At 43.2% G+C, this 21,777-nt stretch overlaps 1 protein-coding gene across 2 annotated transcripts in view; it reads right to left on the bottom strand.

The window, feature by feature from the left end:
- Positions 1-868: 868 nt before the first annotated feature.
- LOC311102129 (diacylglycerol kinase delta-like) overlaps positions 869-21,777 on the bottom strand; it is a gene marked incomplete at its 5' end in the record, with an annotated part of 86,554 nt that continues 65,645 nt past the window's right edge. The window contains 8 exons of one of the 2 annotated variants that reach the window (XM_084143364.1): positions 869-3,214; positions 5,269-5,399; positions 5,991-6,108; positions 7,724-7,843; positions 7,924-8,016; positions 16,234-16,345; positions 16,680-16,834; positions 17,259-17,393. In XM_084143364.1, the coding sequence (XP_083999490.1) occupies positions 3,122-3,214; positions 5,269-5,399; positions 5,991-6,108; positions 7,724-7,843; positions 7,924-8,016; positions 16,234-16,345; positions 16,680-16,834; positions 17,259-17,393 (957 nt within the window). In that variant the 3' untranslated portion in view covers positions 869-3,121. The remainder of the gene's footprint in view (positions 3,215-5,268; positions 5,400-5,990; positions 6,109-7,723; positions 7,844-7,923; positions 8,017-16,233; positions 16,346-16,679; positions 16,835-17,258; positions 17,394-21,777) is intronic. The other variant, XM_084143365.1, reaches the window with a different exon arrangement.

The following is a 21,777-nucleotide window of genomic DNA, read 5'->3' as shown; positions in this document are numbered from 1 at the left end:
TTGGGTCCATGGCCAGGAAACTCCCCAGACCTTCATCCCATTGAGAACTTGTGGTTGATCCTCAAGAGGCGGGTGGACGAACAAAAACCCACAAATTCGGACAAACTCCAAGCATTGATTATGCAAGAATGGGCTGCCATCAGTCAGGATGTGGCCCAGAAGTTAATTGACAGCATGCCAGGGCGGATTGCAGAGGTCTTGAAAAAGAAGGGTCAACACTGCAAATATTGACTCTTTGCATAAACTTAATGTTATTGTTAATAAAAGCCTTTGACACTTATGGAGTGCTTGTAATTATACTTCAGTATACCATAGTAACATCTGACAAAAATATCTAAAAACACTGAAGCAGCATAATTTGTGAAGACCAATACTTGTGTCATTCTCAAAACTTTTGACCACGACTGTACATACTTTGAGAGATCTACTTTGTGCCTCGAGCACACAGGACGCCTTGGGTTCACTAATCTAGATTTAGTTATGAGAGAAACGACCGTTTTCTGTGGGTGTCTGCTAAAATGGTGGCTTTTCCGCACAAGCTTGGCTGTTGACCTTTAATTATATTCTAAATATTGACACAGTGAATCATTGGCACTGGCCAGGGCAGCATTAAAGTCACTCAACAGTTTTGCACTACTCATCATACTCATGTGTCTGATTCTAAAGTATCATGAGACAATGTCTTATTGAGAAATAACTGTTTATCTGCCATAGTTCTAAAGTGTGGCCAGGGAAGCCGTCTACGTGTTCAGCACAATGTTGGACCTTCAAATTATGAACGAAACATTTTTAACATGCCTAAACATTTAAATCTTGAACGTAATCCACGTGATGGGATTGACTAAAGAAACGCATCCAAAGACCCAACTCACACATAAGACAATTTTTTATTACAGGATGGTGGTATTTCACTGTACAGGACATACATATTTACAGCCCAGGGAGTCGGGCTTATGTACATGGAAAAGAGAGGTATAGCATACAGTATTATTTCTAACGTATAAATTATCAATAAATACTGGAACGGAAGAGACCGCTTCCCAGGGGTTCTCGATTCAGGACAAGCAAAGAAAAAAGGGACAACCCCAAAGGTTTAGAGGAGGGAAATGATATGACCATACAGACCATAATATGACCATAATTAGAACGATTGCATCACTGCACAGCCAGACATAGAACATAAAACACAACTCGGATATCCACACGGGACTGAGCGGGAGAGAACATGACTAGGCCAAAGAGTTTCTCCTGACCCAGGGACTTGACCAGGAAGAAGACTGGGTCCTACTTATTATACCCTAGGTATTCCCCGAATCCCAAATAAACCCTTAGTCCCTACCTCCTATTCACTTGTGCAGATTTAAGAGGATAGGTATAAGCAATTGGCGACAATTCCACCTGGCCCGTCAGAGGGCAAAACTGAGCTATCACCATATTGCTTATTGACCTATCCAATCATCTCAGATCTACACAAGTGCCCACGGGGGTAGGGGCTAGCGGTTGAGTTGAGTTTCAGGATATAACATGGTCAGGAAAAACTAGAGGCCCTAAACATTACCGGCAGGTTTCTTGGACCCAGATTGAGTTTCCTCCTGAACTAAAAAGTACTTTCGAGGTAGATTCTCCATTAAGTGTGCTTTTCTAATCCAGAAGGAGGCTTAATCTGGGTCCGGGAAACTACATTCACCGAGGAGAATAATCTTAAGGCAGTGTTCATTGTTTGAAAAATGTGACAGATCTACTGTAAATCTACTTGACACCAAAGAGTGCCGAGACGTGCTCCACACACCCCGAGACCTGCCTGATATGTGACAGTTTGTAGATTATTTAAGGCATGGTTGAGTTGGGCTTTTCCCTACAATACATAAGTGTTGTTCAGTAGGTGGGAAACATTTTGAAACGGGAGACTACCTGAATCTCCGATTAGAACAAAGACCTTTGTTTTGCCTTGCAAAACAATTCGCTACGGTGAGCCCTACTGAACACGACCATTGGGAGCCCTTCGCGCTCTAACATTGGACGTCTGGTGACAAAGCAGGGTCGTCGCTTTCGTCTAGTTTACCAGCCCCGCATTCAACCTAGGTAGTTGAAATTGTAATTGTTATCTGTATAAAAAGGACAGGGATGAGGAGAGCCATACAGAGAAAGAGAAATTACACATGCACCTGGGAAAAGGCTGGAGGTTGTTGGTTCGATTCATTGGAGTGATTGGTTGATTGTCATTGCTTATGCTTGTAGTTCAGACCTCTTCCAGTCTTTCATATTACCTGGCATCCCATGTCATTTTCAGAAACATCCTGGTTCAAACACATTCGAACTCTGGGACAACATATTCAGTACAACGCATATAAGAAATAAATAGATGCATATTTCAATACAAAAACTCAGTCTGTTCCATCAGTCTTTTCCATGATCCAGTCAGTGGAAACTATGGAAACTATAGTCTATCACTCTGACCACTCATACGTTGGGCATCTCAAAAGACACCTCCTAGTATCCCCCATGCACTACATTACCTCTTGACCAGAGGCCTATGAAGCTCTGGCCAAAAATAGTGCACTATATGAGGAATAGGGTGTCAATCGAGATGCAGCCTTGCTAGTTTCTACATCTTCTGTGACTTGGCTAACGAGCTTCTGAAATGTATCAACGTTTTAAAAAGTCTAAATGGTCAAACGTTAATTGGTGGAGTTTGGTGCTGGTTTGTTGCTAAGGCATCCTGGGTAGTTGAGTTTTTCTATTGGCAGGCTTTGTTCCTGGTAGTCAGCCCGACTGGATTCCCTGCAATCTCTCCTGACTTTCCCCTCTCAACTGACGTCATTGAACACCCCTCCCCTGTGGTGATAGTGGTTTGGCCTCCCCCGTTTGCAGTTCAGTTGGTTGCTACTGGACATGAATGCTGCAGAGCTGGTGTGTGAAGAAAGGCACTGTGTTAAATCTGATTGGTTGACTAAACTCAAATCCATATTTGAGTATAGAGGTTAAGGTGAGTTGTTGGTCCCCTTGGGTTCAAGCTGTTCAAGGCTTGGTCAGGCTTGGGAGGTGTGGGTACAGCATGGCTGGGTACAGTCAGTTTGGGTAGAGAGTCCGGTGCAGCACACACAGGCGTACAGGAGAGAGCCTAGGCTTCGCTGGCAGTGCTGCTGCTGCGACTCAACTCTCTGATACCCTGGAGGATACGCTTCATGTGGCCAACCTTCGTCACCCCCAAGTCCTGCAATGGACGGACACACACACACACAAATTAGAACAAACACCAAGACACACGTGGACACATGTACCATGTAGGGTCAGGACTTTTTCCAGACGTCACCTGGCAGGGAAAACCCCAAGCTCTATAAATACCTTAAATCAATAGCCAGGGAATAAAATCAAAACACCCATGAGCCCCAGAGTAGCGAAACATAAGAAAGCTCTACCTGGCACCTGAAAGAATGGGTATGTCCAATAATATCTCCTTTCACATGACGTGTGCACTCGTTCACAGTGTTGGGGAAGCTACTCTGAAAATATAGTTTACATTTTACATTTTAGTCATTTAGCAGACTACACTAAAGCTACCCTTAAAGAAACAAAGTTTACTTAACTAAAGTTACTTTGAAAAAGTAGTAAACTACATCCAAACTATGCTGAACAAAAAATTTTACGCAACAATTTAAAAGATTTGACTGAGTTACAGTTCATATAAGGAAATCAGTCAATTGAAATAAATTCATTAAGCCCTAATCTATGGATTTCACATGACTGGGAATACAGATATGCATCTGTTGGTCACAGATACCAACAACAACAAAAAGTATGGCCGTGGATCAGAAAATCAGTCAGTGTCTGGTGTGACCACCATTTGCCTCATGCTACGCGACATCTCCTTCGCATAGAGTTGATCAGGCTGTTGATTGTGGCCTGTGGAATGTTGTCCCAATCCTCTTCAATGGCTGTGCGAAGTTGCTGGATATTGGCAGGAACTGGAACACACTGTCGTATACGTCGATCCAGAGCATCCCAAACATGCTCAATGGGTGACATGTCAGGTGAGTATGCAGGCCATGGAAGAACTGGGACATTTTCAGCTTACAGGAATTTTGTACAGATCCTTGCGACATGGGTCCGTGCATTGACGTGCTGAAACATGAGGCCATCAATAAAATGCGATTGTGTTCGTTGTCCGTAGCTTATGCCTGCCCATACCATAACCCCACCGCCACCATGGGGCACTCTGTTCACAACGTTGACATCAGCAAAACACTCGCCCCACAACGCCATACAAGTGGTTTGCGGTTGTGAGGCCGGTTGGACGTACTGCCAAATTCTCTAAAACGATGTTGGAGGCGGCTTATGGTAGAGAAATTACCATTCAATTCTCTGGCAACAGCTCTGGTGGACATTCCTGCAGTCAGCATGCTAATTGCACGCTCCCTCAAAACTTGAGACATCTGTGGCATGGTGTTGTGTGACATAACTGCACATTTTAGAGTGGCCTTTTATTTTCCCCAGCACAAGGTACACCTGTGTAATGATCATGCTGTTTAATCAGCTTCTTGATATGCCACACCTGTCAGGTGGATAGATTATCTTGGCAAAGGAGAAATGCTACCTAACAGGAATGTAAACAAATTTGTGCACAACATTTGAGAGAAATGGAAAATTGCGTATGGGAAATTTCTGGAAACTTTTACTTCAGCTCATGAAACATGGGACCAACACTTTACATGTTGCGTTTATGTTTATTTTTGTTCAGTATACTTTGTGAAAAATTATCATATCGAAAATGTCATAGATTACAAATTGCACTCTGGAATCAGATGCTAACATAATGTGTAATTTAGCCTTTTAAACCCAAAACGAATGTTTCAAGTGAAAATTAGGCAGGTCTGATGCCGAAAAAGAAAGGACATCTTGCCCACTTCACCCATATTTTCTGTTCTTTTTGCAAAAAAATAAGTGTGTAGTTCCAGTAGTTAGCTACACCGCAAAATGGCAAAAAACTACTGAAAACACTACCAATATTTGAATTTAGTTCAACTACCACCAAGCTACAGAAAAATGTAATGAAATTACTAGTTGAACTACATTTAGTTCTCTACTCCCCATCACTGCTCTTTCACTACTTCCCACAAACCTAAAAGCATTGGATTGGTGGAGGCATGAGCTAGTGGGAGTTTCTTATGCCACACTCATTTCCTTTCAAATCAGTGAAGGGAAGTAAACAAGTGCACACTTTGGGAGGAAGGAGAGATATCTGGGACAGCCTGTGTGTGTGTGCAGTACCTTGAGGTCCCTCCTCTCCAGGTGCAGCAGCTCGGCGCCGCGCACGTCGTGCCCAATAAAGATCTCCTTGTACTCGGTGAGACAGATGAGCTCCAGCCAGGTGGCTACCTCCTCTGTGCCCCACTGGTGCACTGCAGAAAGCAAGACCCCCTTCAGACCCCCAACCACACCACAGAGAGACGCCACAACCCTGGTACAGCACTTAACCGCAGCTCTAGGATCAGATGAACCTACCGTCAATCCTAACGTTGACCATTAGGGGGATGAAAAAATATATGACCCTGTATCAGTGGTTAAGGGGAACTTCGACCTACTCCAGTCCAGACCATAAACACACTGGGTCAGGGTAAGATTAGGTTGTCAGAAGATGCTGATCTAAGGTCAGTTTTTTTTACTTTTAATGGTTAAAGTTAAGATCAGGGCAGGGTAAGCTGACCATAGATGCCATAGATCTGTGTATACGGGTAGACTTCTACCTGGAGCCACTGGGCCAGGAGCTCTGCTTATGATAGCCAATCAGAGCGAAGGTCTTTGATCGGTTAACCAATCAGAAGAGAGATCGGTGGTGTGTGGAAGGTTGTGGCGACCTCAGAAAGAATTGAACGTGATTTTCAAAGAGTGTTGACACTGATTTGTCATCGTCCAAAGATGATTTAACCCAGAGTGTTCCAGACTAATTGCTGTGAGAGAGAGATTGGGAGAAAAAGAGAGGTAGATAGTACCTGGCAGTGTGAGAGTGGCACAGGCCTCCTTGTTCTTGTTGTTTTTGTCCTTCTTGAACTTGGGGACGAGACGGAACTTGGCACTGCGGCTACGCTTGGAGAAATCTGTCAGGTGTCCCTGCAGAAACAGACAGGTTAGAGAGAAAGACAGCCAGGTTAGACAGACAAGACAGATAGGTTAGAGAGAAAAACAGCCAGACAGACAGGTTAGACATTGGGTGATACAGACTGTCCAGTACTATAGACCCACAGAGTTGAACAGTTTTACTCTAGCCTAGCACTAACACACCGACCTGATTCAATTAATAAATCATCAAGACCTTGATTAGGCAGCCCTTTACACTCGTACCCGTATACGCGTTGAAAATGGCAGATTTAGACACTGATAAGCACCTAAATTGGAACAAAGTGGCTGTACAGTAACATGCTATACATGATGTCAGAGCTCAGGGTCTCCGCTTCACAGCTCTGTATGGGTTTTGACTGACAGCCTTTCTGAACTTGAGCACCGTGCGACAAGAAGTGGCCCCCATCCCTCTCGCTAATTGGGCAATTTTACCACATTTATTGTTGTCTAAATGAGGGAAATGCTGTAAATTACGAGGACTTGAAAGATGAGACGTTGTGGATTATAATAAATCCTGCTTTGATGTCCTACAAGCAAGCCAAACACCTGTTAGTCCAAATGTGCACTTCACATTTCCATATCATAAAACTCATTCAATATACTGTGTCAAAAGTTTATGATCAATTTGTTTGATGTACAGTTACAAGATGACATGGCGTTATACCCTGGGTTGTCCAGAATAGAATGAGGCTGTTTGCTGTATTCTGACGAAAATGTTCCACGGACCACGCATCTGAATGCACTCCATTCTATGCGCACCAAAATTACGATCTGCTTCTCTGAATTGCCTAGTGAGATCGTATTTGATAATTGAGCTAGTCATGTTGGCAATAGAACAAGCAAACAAATTATGCCCACCTGACCGATTGCAATTTATAATGGACCTTTTTTGGACTGCGTAAACAACAACAGTAATTGTGTAAAGACAGGGATGCAGGGCTGTGTTCCAAAGAAAACAACTACAAGTGTGATCGCTATAGTTCCTCAACGGCACAGCTAGGAGAGCTCAAAACAGCACCTTATAGTTGAAGACTGTTCTTTGAGTCATAAAAGTGCATTGAAATTACTTTGGAGAGGTGTGTGGCCACTTGGAATCACCAGTTAGACCTCTCACTCAAACCCTTGTCATTTGTTTGTCCTATGTTGCACCTACCCCAAATGTTCTTATTATTTTACTGAATGTATCCAGAGTATTTTCAGATTTCGTCATGAACAAATGTGGCGAAAAGTACAGCAAATGTAAAAAGTACAGTAAATGTAAAATGCACATAAAATCAACAGTATAATGTTTGGATTCAGTCTTGTGTCAGGTGAACTGTTGTGCCATCACCTTTAGTCTAATAATTTCCCCATAATCTCCAAACTGTTCCCTTTTAATTGTTACCATGGTTATAGATGTTTTCCATATTTCCACTTCAGTAAGAAACATTTCAATGTAGCCCTATCCATACAAGCCAATTCCCACAAGTGTAAGGGGTTAAATCAGGTGTGGTATTACTGGACTGGGACTAAAATGTACTCCCCTGTGGGTCCCTAGGACTAAGATTGAAAAACACTGAGGTAAGTGGCTGGTGTGAATAGTGTGTGTGGTAGCATCTAGATCTACCTCATCATCCCCAGGTTCGATGAGCTGACCCAGCCAGGGTATGTCTGGCAGTCTGAGTAGCTGCTGGGCCACAGTGCCCAGGGCTCCAGTCAACTGCTCCTTCTGAGGAGGGTCCAACTGCTGGGAAGACATTCTCAGTTACAAAAACATATGTAGACTGACACACTGACAGGCAGGCAGACAACAGCTTTGAGACTTACCAGGCACATCTTGCCTGCCAGTAGCAGCTCTGTCTCACTGTGAAGGGCCTTGACGTTACTGACCATCTGAACCACAACACTGCAGTTCAGACCCTGCGTAGAACAGACATTAACACATAACATATGTACACCAACCACAGATGCATTTCGTTAACCACAGAAGCAGGGGGACAATGTGCATTGTACAGTGGGGATAACAAGTATTTGATACACTGCCGATTTTGCAGGTTTTCCTACTTACAAAGCATGTAGAGGTCTGTCATTTTTATCATAAGTACACTTCAACTGTGAGAGACTGAATCTAAAACAAAAATCCAGAAAATCACATTGTATGATTTTAAACTAATTAATTTGCATTTTATTGCATGACATAAGTATTTGATACATCAGAAAAGCAGAACTTAATATTTGGTACAGAAACCTTTGTTTGCAATTACAGAGATCATACGTTTCCTGTAGGTCTTGACCAGGTTTGCACACACTGCAGCAGGGATTTTGGCCCACTCCTCCATACAGACCTTCTCCAGATCCTTCAGGCTTCGGGGCTGTCGCTGGGCAATACGGACTTTCAGCTCCCTCCAAAGATGTTCTATTGGGTTCAGGTCTGGAGACTGGCTAGGCCACTCCAGGACCTTGAGATGCTTCTTACGGAGCCACTCCTTAGTTGCCCTGGCTGTGTGTTTCGGGTCGTTGTCATGCTGGAAGACCCAGCCACGACCCATCTTCAATGCTCTTACTGAGGGAAGGAGGTTGTTGGCCAAGATCTCGCGATACATGGCCCCATCCATCCTCCCCTCAATACGGTGCAGTCGTCCTGTCCCCTTTGCAAAAAAGCATCCCCAAAGAATGATGTTTCCACCTCCATGCTTCACAGTTGGGATGGTGTTCTTGGGGTTGTACTCATTCTTCTTCTTCCTCCAAACACGGCGAGTGGAGTTTAGACCAAAAAGCTATATTTTTGTCTCATCAGACCACATGACCTTCTCCCATTCCTCCTCTGGATCATCCAGATGGTCATTGGCAAACTTCAGACGGGCCTGGACATGCGCTGGCTTGAGCAGGGGGACCTTGCGTGCGCTGCAGGATTTTAATCCATGACGGCGTAGTGTGTTACTAATGGTTTTCTTTGAGACTGTGGTCCCAGCTCTCTTCAGGTCATTGACCAGGTCCTGCCGTGTAGTTCTGGGCTGATCCCTCACCTTCCTCATGATCATTGATGCCCCACGAGGTGAGATCTTGCATGGAGCCCCAGACCGAGGGTGATTGACTGTCATCTTGAACTTCTTCCATTTTCTAATAATTGCGCCAACAGTTGTTGCCTTCTCACCAAGCTGCTTGCCTATTGTCCTGTAGCCCATCCCAGCCTTGTGCAGGTCTACAATTTTATCCCTGATGTCCTTACACAGCTCTTTGGTCTTGGCCATTGTGGAGAGGTTGGAGTCTGTTTGATTGAGTGTGTGGACAGGTGTCTTTTATACAGGTAACGAGTTCAAACAGGTGCAGTTAATACAGGTAATGAGTGGAGAACAGGAGGGCTTCTTAAAGACAAACGAACAGGTCTGTGAGAGACGGAATTCTTACTGGTTGGTAGGTGATCAAATACTTATGTCATGCAGGGCGGCAGGTAGCTTAGTGGGTAAGAGCGTTGTGCCAGTAACCGAAAGGTCGCTGGTTCTAATCCCCGAGCCGACTAGGTGAAAAATCTGTCGATGTGCCCTTGAGCAAGGCACTTAACCCTAATTGCTCCTGTAAGTCGCTCTGGATAAGAGCGTCTGCTAAAATGACCAAAAAAAAAAAAAAAAAAAAAAAAAAATGCAAATTAATTACTTAAAAATTATACAATGTGATTTTCTGGATTTTTGTATTAGATTCCGTCTCTCACAGTTGAAGTGTACCTATGATAAAAATTACAGACCTCTACATGCTTTGTAAGTAGGAAAACCTGCAAAATCGGCAGTGTATCAAATACTTGTTCTCCCCACTGTATGTGTGATTACTGTATGCAGGTTGTGTATATATTTGATTAATTAGTTGATTATATGTCATACACCATTTGGTGCCCACTGCCCAGCCCATATAGGCTTAATCCCAAGACACAAATCATCAAAGCACAAAAACAATGACATATTACAATTTAAGATGTATACAGTGGGGAGAACAAGTATTTGATACACTGCCGATTTTGCAGGTTTTCCTACTTACAAAGCATGTAGAGGTCTGTAATTTTTATCATAGGTACACTTCAACTGTGAGAGACGGAATCTAAAACAAAAATCCAGAAAATCACATTGTATGATTTTTAAGTAATTAATTTGCATTTTATTGCATGACATAAGTATTTGATACATCAGAAAAGCAGAACTTAATATTTGGTACAAAAACCTTTGTTTGCAATTACAGAGATCATACGTTTCCTGTAGGTCTTGACCAGGTTTGCACACACTGCAGCAGGGATTTTGGCCCACTCCTCCATACCTTCTCCAGATCCTTCAGGTTTCGGGGCTGTCGCTGAGCAATATGGACTTTCTGCTCCCTCCAAAGATTTTCTATTGGGTTCAGGTCTGGAGACTGGCTAGGCCACTCCAGGACCTTGAGATGCTTCTTACGGAGCCACTCCTTAGTTGCCCTGGCTGTGTGTTTCGGGTCGTTGTCATGCTGGAAGGCCCAGCCATGACCCATCTCCAATGCTCTTACTGAGGGAAGGATGTTGTTGGCCAAGATCTCGCGATACATGGCCCCATCCATCCTCCCCTCAATGCAGTGCAGTCGTCCTGTCCCCTTTGCAGAAAAGCATCCGACAAAGAATTATGTTTTCACCTCCATGCTTCACGGTTGGGATGGTGTTCTTGGGGTTGTACTCATCCTTCTTCTTCCTCCAAACACGGCGAGTGGAGTTTAGACCAAAAAGCTCTATTTTTGTCTTATCAGACCACATGACCTTCTCCCATTCCTCCTCTGGATCATCCAGATGGTCATTGGCAAACTTCAGACGGGCCTGGACATGCGCTGGCTTGAGCAGGGGGACCTTGTGTGCGCTGCAGAATTTAAATCCATGACGGCGTAGTGTGTTACTAATGGTTTTCTTTGAGACGGTGGTCCCAGCTCTCTTCAGGTCATGACCAGGTCCTGCCGTGTAGTTCTGGGGTGATCTCTCACCTTCCTCATGATCATTGATGCCCCACAAGGTGAGATCTTGCATGGAGCCCCAGACCGAGGATGATTGACCGTCATCTTGAACTTCTTCCATTTTCTAATAATTGCCCCAACAGTTGTTGCCTTCTCACCAAGCTGCTCCAAATATTAAGTTCTGCTTTTCTGATGTATCAAATACTTATGTCATGCAATAAAATGCAAATTAATTACTTAAAAATCATACAATGTGATTTTCTGGATTTTTGTTTTAGATTCCGTCTCTCACAGTTGAAGTGTACCTATGATAAAAATTAAAGACCTCTACATGCTTTGTAAGTAGGAAAACCTGCAAAATCGGCAGTGTATCAAATACTTGTTCTCCCCACTGTAGTATACTGACCCTAACATTAACCCTCCTACCCGATGTCTTGTTTTGACTTTGTTCCAGATTTCAGAAGGACTTTGGGCCACACCTCTGGTGTTTTCCTGCGGGGCACCCCCCTCCATGTTTTTTTGCGCCATAAAAACATATTTTCTTGAAAAAAGTGGTAGGCCTACATTTAAATATAGATTTTCATTGCATTTCAAATGTTATGATTACTTACAAAATTAACATCCAACTGGAGATCCTAATGTTGTATTTTTGCGTTAATGCTTTTATTTGACCACTAGAGAGCAGCCTCTTATAGGCTGAGGAACATTGATGAAGTTTGCCAATGAACATCTGAATGATTCAGGGGAGAACTGGGTGAAAGTGTTGTGGTCAGATGAGACCGAAATCGAGCTCTTTGGCATCAACTCAACTCGCCGTGTTTGGAGGAGGAGGAATGCTGCCTATGACCCCAAGAACACCATCCCCACCGTCAAACCTGGAGGTGGAAACATTATGCTTTGGGGGTGTTTTTCTGCTAAGGGGACAGGACAACTTCACCGCATCAAAGGGACGATGGACGGCACCATGTACCGTCAAATCTTGGGTGAGATCCTCCTTCCCTCAGCCAGGGCATTGAAAATGGGTCGTGGATGGGTATTCCAGCATGACAATGACCCAAAACACATGGCCAAGGCAACAAAGGAGTGGCTCAAGAAGAAGCACATTAAGGTCCTGGAATGGCCTAGCCAGTCTCCAGACCTTAATCCCATAGAAAATCTGTGAAGGTCAGGCTCGAAACATCAGGCTCGAAACCTTAATGACTTGGAGAAGATCTGCAAAGAGGAGTGGGACAAAATCCCTCCTGAGATGTGTGCAAACCTGGTGGCCAACTACAAGAAATGTCTGACCTCTTTGATTGCCAACAAGGGTTTTGCCACCAAGTACTAAGTCATGTTTTGCAGAGGGGTCAAATACTTATTTCCCTCATTAAAATGCAAATCAATTCATAAAATTTTTGACATGCGTTTTTCTGGATTTTTTTGTTGTTATTCTGTCTCTCACTGTTCAAATAAACCTACCATTAAAATTATAGACTGATCATGTCTTTGTCAGTGGGCAATCGTACAAAATCAGCAGGGGATCAAATACTTTTTTCCCTCACTGTATACGCAGGTCATTGGGGGAAGAATGCAAGGTCATATCCATCACTTTACCATAAGGGCTCTGCTAGAGTGGACATATCATGGAATATGATCAATAATTCCAAAATCAACATTTCTCTCTTCACTTTACTGTATCCTCTGTAACCTATAACTCACCTTGCTCTAACATAGGGGACTGAGTGGCGCAGCGGTCTAAGGTACTGCATCGCAGTGCTAGTGGCGTCACTACAGACTCGGGTTCGATCCCGGGCTGTATCACAACCGGCCGTGATCGGGAATCCCATAGGGCGGCGCACAATTGGCCCAGCGTCGTCCGGGTTAGGGGAGGGTTTGGCCAGGGTAGGCCGTCATTGTAAATTAGAATTGGTTCTTAACTGACATTCCTGGTTAAATAAAAATATATATTTTTTAAAACATACAGTTGCGGCCAAATATATTGGCACTCTTGCACTTTTCTTAAATAATTCCCTATTTCTTCTAGAATAAGTTGAAATTGAAAAACTATAGAACCAATTATATTATTGTAAACTTAAGTTCATAATTTTAATTTACAAATTAATGACAAATGGCATGGACAAAATTATTGGCACCCCGAAGCTAGTACTTGGTTGAACAGCCTTTGGCTAAGATACACTATATATACAAAATTATGTGGACACCCCTTCAAATTAGTGGATTCGGCTATTTCAGCCACACCCGTTGCTGACAGGTGTATAAAATCGAGCACACAGCCATGCAATCCCCATAGACAAACATTGGCAGTAGAATGGCCTTACTTAAGAGCTCAGTGACTTTCAACGTGGCACGGTCATAGGATGCCACCTTTCCAACAAGTCAGTTCATCAAATTTCTGCCCTGCTAGAGCTGCACTGTAAGTGCTGTTATTGTGAAGTGGAAACGTCTAGGAGTAACACCGGTTCAGCCGCGAAGTGGTAGGCCACACAAGCTCACAGAATGGGACTGCCGAGTGCTGAAGCGCGTAGTGCGTAAAAATCGTCTGTCCTCGGTTGATACACTCACTACCAAGTTCCAAACTGTCTCTGGAAGCAACATCAGCACAAGAACTGTTCGTCAGGAGCTTCATGAAATGGGTTTCCATGGCTGAGCAGCCGCACACAAGCCTAAGATCACCATGCGCAATGCCAAGCGTCGGCTGGAGTGGTTTAAAGCTTGCCGCCATTGGACTCTGGAGCAGTGGAAACGCGTTGTCTGGAATGATGAATCACGCGTCACCATCTGGCAGTCCGACGGACGAATCTGGGTTTGGCAGATGCCAGGAGAACGCTACCTGCCCCAATGCATAGTACCAACTGTAAAGTTTGGTGGAGGAGGATTAATGGTCTGGGGCTGTTTTTCATGGTTCGGGCTAAGCCCCTTACCTTCAGTGAAGGGAAATCTTAATGCTACAGCATACAATGACATTCTAGAGGATTATGTTATAGCAGTAAAGGGGGGACCAACTCTATATTAATGGTCATGATTTTGGAATGAGCTGTTCGACGAGTCCACATACTTTTGTCAATGTATTGTAACTGCCAACAAACGCTTCTTGTAGCCATCAAATGAGCTTGCTGCAGCTTTCTACTGGCTTTCTACAGCAAAGAGTCCAGATCTGAAACATCCAAAACCTATGGTGAGATCTGAAAACCGCACTTGGTGGCGGGCACCACTCAAATATTGAAGAATTAGAGCAGTTTGCTGCTGAAAAGTGGGCCAAATTGTCAGTAGAAAGGTGCAGCAAGCTCATTGATGACTACAACAAGCGTTTGTCTGCAGTTATCTTGGCCAAAGGCTGTGCAACCAAGTACTAGCTTACGTGGTGCCAATCATTTTGTCCATGCCATTGGGCTTTCTTTTCTAAATTAAAATTGGTTCTGCAATGTTGAAAATTCAATAAACTTATTTTTTTGAAGAAATAGGGAATTATTTAAGAAAAGTGCAAGGGTGACAATATATTTGGCTGCAACTGTATATAGTCAAGGACTCCCATTGCTCTTATTAAACCAGAGAATTGAGTGAAAGCAGGAGACTCGCACTGAAATTCACTGCCGTAAGCTTGTGGCTTATGGTATTATAATATAAGACATGGGCACGTGACTGAAAGTGGGGGTGCAATTTTATTTTATATTAAACATTTTAAAATTAAGGCCTCCCGAGTGGCGCAGCAGTCTAAGGCACTGCATCGCAGTTCTAGAGGTGTCAACCGGCTGTGATCGGGAGTCCCATAGGGCGGCGCACAATTGTCCGGGTTAGGGGAGGGTTTGGCCGGAGGGGGCTTTACTTGGCTCATCGCGCTCTAGCGACTCCTTGTGGCGGGCCGGGCGCCTACAGGCTGACCTCGGTCGTCAGTTGAACTGTGTTTCCTCCGACACATTGGTGCGGCTGGCCTCCCGGTTAAGCGGGCGGGTGTTAAGTAGTGCGGTTTGGCGGGTCATGTTTCGGAGGACGCATGACTCAACCTTCACCTCCCGAGCCCGTTGGGGAGTTGCAGCAATGAGACAAGATCGAAATTGGGGAGAAAAAGGGGGCAATAAACTAAAAAACTAAAACCAATTTTTAAATTAAATTAAATTAAATTTCTAAACAATTTCCTTCAATTCTACACTGTTTCTTCACAGGGGGAATCCATATGTATCACAACTAAATGTCTTAGGTTCTGCCACAATAAATTATATTGAACTCATGAACTCAAATGAAAAAATAGAGGCCAGATTATTATTTTTTTTGCATTTAACTAGGCCTGCAAGAAATGTGGCAAAGCAACTCACTTTTTGTCCTGAATACAAAGTGTTATGTTTGAGGCAAATCCAATGCAACACATTACTGAGTACCACTCTCTATTTTCAAGCATAGTGATGGCTGCATCATGTTATGGGTATGCTTGTAATCATTAAGGACTGGGGAGTTTTTCAGGATAAAAAAGAAACGGAATGGAGCCAAGCACAGGCAAAATCCTAGAGGAAAACATGCTTCAGTCTGCTTTCCACCAGACACTGGGAGGTGAATTCACCTTTCAGCAGGACAATAACCTAAAACACAAGGCCAAATCTATACTGGAGTTGCTTACCAAGAAGATAGTGAATGTTCCTGAGTGGCCTAGTTACAGTTTTTACTTAAATCTACTTGAAAATATATGGCAAGACCTGCAAATTGTTGTCTAGCAATGATCAACAAACAATTTGACAGAGTTTGAAGAATTTTGAAAATAATAAATGGGCAAATGTTGCACAATCCAGGTGTGGAAAGCTCCTAGAGACTTACCCAGAAAGACTCACAGCTGTCATCGCTGCCAAAAGTGATTCTACAAAGTATTGGCTCAGGGGTGTGAATACTTATGTAAATGTCATATTTCTGTATTTCATTTTCAATACATTTGCAAAAATGTCAAAAAACATGTTTTCACTTTGTCATTATGGGGCATTGTGTGTAGATGGGTGATTTTTGTATTTATTTAATCTATTTTGAATTCAGGCTGTAACCCAACAAAATGTGGAATATGTCAAGGGGTATGAATACCGTATGAGCCAAAAAAGACTGGCACTCGGCTGCATTTGGCACGCGGGCCGTATGTTGGGCACCCCTGTACTACTAGAAGTTGGTTGACTAGTATAAAAGAAAAGGTAGAACAGGAGCCGCACATACCCCTGTGCTCTTGGAGTTGGCGTAGACCACGTCCATGGCCTTTGAGCTTGCGTTGACGGCATGGGCCAGCTCCTGCTCCATACTGGGGTGGGACTGGGCGATCTCTCGGATACTGGGAACACACACACAGTTCGTGACGACCTCTAACAACTAATGTTACTGGGAAACTACACTGCAAGCATATCACAAGCATTCCGTAAGTGCTGTTTTTGGCATGCTACGCCAGAAGCAGCAAACGGTGCATCGGAGTGTCTGGTATAGTTTGGCCGTTAGATAACCCACGAGGGCATTGTATATCATGGTCATGGACAAATCCATTTTGATGATCTGAAATTCCAATTTGAGAAAAAATAATATTTTCAAGAATGTTTTTTTCAATCTAAATGGAATTTAACCCTACCCTGCTTTAATCTAATGCTATTATTAATTAATTAATGTTATCTTACCTGTGGATGAGGGCGCCGGCCGCCTGGCCAAACAGGTTGATCTGGGAGGCTTCTTCCTCGGATACGATCTCCGGCTGCAATGCATACTGGGGCAGGGGACGGGGGAACTCGCACCTCTGCTTGTCTTCCCACGACTTCAGCGTGCTCTCAAAGGCCTGGGACAAGCAGGCAACAGGTTAAATAGAATAGAATAGGATAGAATAGAATAGTTGTATTCTTCCCAAGGGAACTACAGTTGTGGCAAGTCAGATGCGATATGTCAAGTTAATATATGACTGCAATATAACGGCAACATTTACACAAGATAGATACAAATACTGTACAAACAAATCATGTCAATTACAACTGCAGAACATAATAAGGAGAACCTGTACCTTTTCTGATAATTTGCACTTTAATGTAATATATACAGTAGCATATTCACAGAATGAGCCTCAATGTCAGGTTGAATGCCAATGTTTGGATGCCGTGTATTTCCGGACCACGACTGGACCTGGAAAAACTGGATCTTACTTGGTCAGGCAAAACTCAAGGCCCTAGAAATAAGGAATCTGTGTAACCCCACAGATGTGTACTCACTCGGTCTCTGGTGAGGGTCTGGGTGCGGTTCTTGTGGATAATCTTGATATACCCAGGGGGCTGGACCCAGGCCTCTCCGTCCACCTGCACCGGCACCCCCTCATCCCCGAGGATGGTGATCTTCACTGTACGACACTGCAACAGGAGAACAGACGGGGAGAAAGATTCAACCAGACAGTACGCTATGAAACCACGAAAGAGACTGGTCATTTGCTATCTATGTCCATATTCATGGTCATACGCTCATGATTAAAAACATAAGTACTGGGCTAATAAAGTATACAGAAAGGCCTGCACACTGTATATGCTTCCATTTACAACCCAAATTACAAAATTACATATTGGTCTCCTTACACTATAAGCAGTTTATGGACAAGGTATGACAGCAATCGATGATTTGCTTTTGCTTTTTTTTATTTTACTAGGCAAGTCAGTTAAGAACAAATTCTTATTTACAATGATGGCCTACACCGGCCAAACCCGGACGGCGCTGGGCCAATTGTGCGCCGCCCTATGGGACTCCCAATCACGGCCGGTTGTGATACAGCCTGGAATCGACCCGGGGGTCTGTAGTGACGCCTCAAGCACTGAGATGCAGTGCCTTAGACCGCTGCGCCACTCGGGAGCCTGGTCACTGTTTCCAAAAGCACATTTTTTAGCATTTGTGGCACAGTCAGTGGTACAATACTGTGGAGTGTACGGCTTAAAGTGGTCCTATGGACAGATACTCCAATCTCCGCTGTGGTGCTTTGCAGCTCCTTCAGGGTTATCTTTGGTCTCTTTGTTGCCTCTCTGATTAATGCCCTTCTTGCCTGGTCTGTGAGTTTTGGTGGGCGGCCCTCTCTTGGCAGGTTTGTTGTGGTGCCATATTCTTTCAATTTTTTAATAATGGATTTAATGGTGCTCTGTGGGATGTTTATAACCCAACCTTGATCTGTACTTCTCCACAACTTTGTCCCTGACCTGTTTGGAGAGCTCCTTGGTCTTCATGGTGCCGCTTGCTTGGTGGTGCCCCTTGCTTAGTGGTGTTGCAGACTCTGGGGCCTTTCAGAACAGGTGTATATATACTGAGATCATGTGACAGATCATGTGACACTTAAGATTGCACACAGGTGAACTTTATTTAACTAATTATGTGACGTCTGAAGGTAATTGGTTGCACCAGATCTTATTTAGGGGCTTCATAGCAAAGGGGGTGAATACATATGCACACACCACTTTTCCGTTATTTATTTGTTATAATTTTTTGAAACAAGTAATTTTTTTCATTTCACTTCACCAATTTGGACTATTTTGTGTACATGAAATCAAAATCAAAATCAAAATAGGAAAAAACGCCAAGGGGGATGAATACTTTTGCTAGGACTGTATGTAGGCCTATGTACTTCTGTACTAAAACATCCGTTAATACAAAAATACAAATATGGGCAGAATATTGTATGAACTATTTGGATGGTTAAAGGCCAACATTTGGTCGTTTAAATTAAATCTGGTCGTGTCAATTCAAATGTGACTCGTTCCATTCTCGTTCCATTCTCAATTATTTTGTTGATTTAATATCCTGTCCTTTATTTACGATTATTATCGTTTTAAATAATGTATTTTTTTCCTGAAGAACACACAAACCTCTACTCTCATTCAAATTAGTTTTGATCACCAATTAACTATTATGAGAGTTTGGGCTGGCTATTGTCCAATTTAATGGCTCATCAAGGCGTGAACTGTGACCAATGTCCAACATTGCTGTAAGCCCAGTACTGTATCTAAAAACAAAAAACACAGCATCTGCATCTACAGTAGTAGAAATATATTATCGAATTAGATTTTTTAAAAGACTGTTTCAAAGTGCAGATGTTTATTAGGCTACTGTACAGTGTGACAAAAAACAACAGGACAATGACATTTTTACTGTAACCTAATTCCTTAGATAAGGGAGAGAAGCCATGTCTGGACTTCCTCGGCGACCTCAAGTACTCATTTATTGTTTTTTGGGGTTGCATCGCTCATGGGAGGGAAACTTCTGAGACACAGTATTCATGATGAACACTCAGAGGTTCACTTGTAAGTCAAATTTGCCTTGGGATCCATCCCAGTTGGTATTCTGTGTCCACTCGTGGTATTTCTCGTCGGTTACACATCCTTGGAATAGCAGAACAGCATAACGGTCTGGATGGCCATTGCTGTGCCTGGTGAGCAGTTCATCAAGTTATGGTGTCAGATGAGGAATGGAAATGTCAGGGTGAACCGACGACCTGACGAATCCGCCACGGTTGTTGCCTCTGCCTGTCAGAGGTGGAGTTTCAGAGATCAAAGGTGTGCCTGACATGGATTGTGACTCCAAAATCTCATCCCTTCAACACTTCATTCTCCGCCCCGCCAATGTGGCCTGGCACTCCGTCAATGCCGCCTGGCTCTGGACCAATGCGTCAGCTGTCGCCCATATCTCTGCCCTCAGAGAATGTTTATCTTTCTGCTGGTCTGACTTCAAATTACTCAAATAACTCTACATGTAGGTCCCTGAACAATTTATGGTTTATGTTCTCTCCCAGCTTCATGGTTTGAAAGAGGCGCGTAATTCCAGTCCATATAATAGGCCTACAGTGGGCTATGCATAGCCAAAATCACGGATACCATCCAATAATCTATTTAAGTCCTGCCCCCCAGCCCTGCCTCTTTTGTGGTTCACTGTCGGGACCACCTTTGGACTAGTATATGGCAGAGGTCTGACTCTCTGCCAATGCGGCCTGGCACCGTCAATGCCGCCTGGCTCCGGATAAATGCATTAGCCGTTGCCCGTATCCCTGCCCTTCAATGACTCGATCTCAGTCTTCAAAGCTTTAATCTGATGAGTGGAATCAGATGAGTGGAATGGTACTGCCCTGAGTCCCCAATCTTTGCTGTGCTAAAGACTTTAAAACCTTTTTTCGTTAGAACAGACTATCTGGGATTGATGATCATTTGTTCGTCTTCTTTTCGCCTTCTTTCTTCAATATAATCAAATCGAATTGTATTTGTCACACGCGCCGAATGCAACAGGTGTAGGACCTTACCGTGAAATGCTTACTTACAAGCCCTTAACCAACAATGCAGTTTTAAGAAAAATACTAAATAAACTAAAGTAAAAAAAAGTAAAACAATAAAATAGCAATAACGAGGCTTTATACAGGTGGTACCGGTACCGAGTCAATGTGCGGGGTACAGGTTATTCGAGGTAATTGAGGTAATATACAATATGTAATTCAGCAGGTTAAACCCATTCATTCAGAAGGTTAAAAACGTACTCCTAAACCTTGCTCAGATGACTGACTGCAGCATATCGGTAGCCTAAACTGTGGCACAAATTGGCTGATTTTTCACACCTAGCCAAGCTATAAGCCTAACCTTTTGTAAATGAATGGAGGTGTGAATGTTTCTGTCCGAGAATGTCTCTCCTCTCCCACTAGAGTCCTGCATCGGGCAAATAAATCAGGTGGTCCCGGAGTTGAAAGAGAACTTGGGTAAATACAATCGTGTGGACTGACAAAAAATAGGATACTTGTGCCTTACAGCCCCTTACATAAACAAAGAGTGAGTGCGCGTGTAGAGAGTGCTATCCACCACAGAGTGGGACAGTTCCCTGTGCAAAACTGAAGATAATATAAGGCCAGCTATTGTAAAAGAATACTTGGGGATCTTGTTGATTTCTTCTATTGCTTCAGTGGCCACACTCACCTTAGAAACAAGCAAACAGCCTACTCTTCACCTGGTAATTGTGTGGTTCCAAAGGATAAACTGTCACCTACAGCTGGATTTGTGGTGACAGAGAGGAGAAGCCAGCTGACTAGGCACGGTGGATGACATCCTTTTCCCGCACAGCAATTTGAAGAAAGCCAAGTGACGAATGGACTGTTTTGAAGTTATTGTTTTAGTAGCTTTATTTGTTGGCTAATTCAGGCTTTCGTTCAAGGGATGACTGGAATATTTTTGCTAATTAAATTGGCTACTTCTATGCCTAAAGATTGTTTTAGTAGCTTTATTTGTTGTCTAATTCAGGCTTTTGTTCATAGACCATACTCAGACCATATAGGCCTAGAGTTTAAAGAGGTGCAGCTGGTAGAAGTTTGATTAAGCCTATACTAAATACAATGTAGGATTTTTGCAGCCTTTATTCGATTCTGGAATTATTTATTTAAGTTTCAATTAAACTATTTTATTATCTAAACCAGTGGTTCCCAACCGGGGCTACTAGGCCAAGGGGTACTTGAGAAGACTCATGAGACCATAGGCTTACTGGTAAAATGCACATAAGGGGGTACTTCAGGGGTTCTCCGAGCAGAGAAGAATTCAGTTGGTGGTACAGTAACCGAAAAAGGTTGGAAACAATTGATCTAAACAATATTGAATGTACATTTCTTGTTTTGTTATGTTGACTATATTATATTACCAGGTTCATTTTGAATTCGATATTACTGCCTATAGTATGTATAGTAGAGAGGGGGTGGCATATTATAGCCTTGTACTCAACATTGTTAATGAAATT

Source organism: Coregonus lavaretus (assembly GCF_964263955.1).
Source record: "Coregonus lavaretus genome assembly, chromosome: 26".
Classification (NCBI taxonomy): domain Eukaryota; kingdom Metazoa; phylum Chordata; class Actinopteri; order Salmoniformes; family Salmonidae; genus Coregonus; species Coregonus lavaretus.
This window is presented reverse-complemented; position numbering and strand designations above follow the sequence as displayed.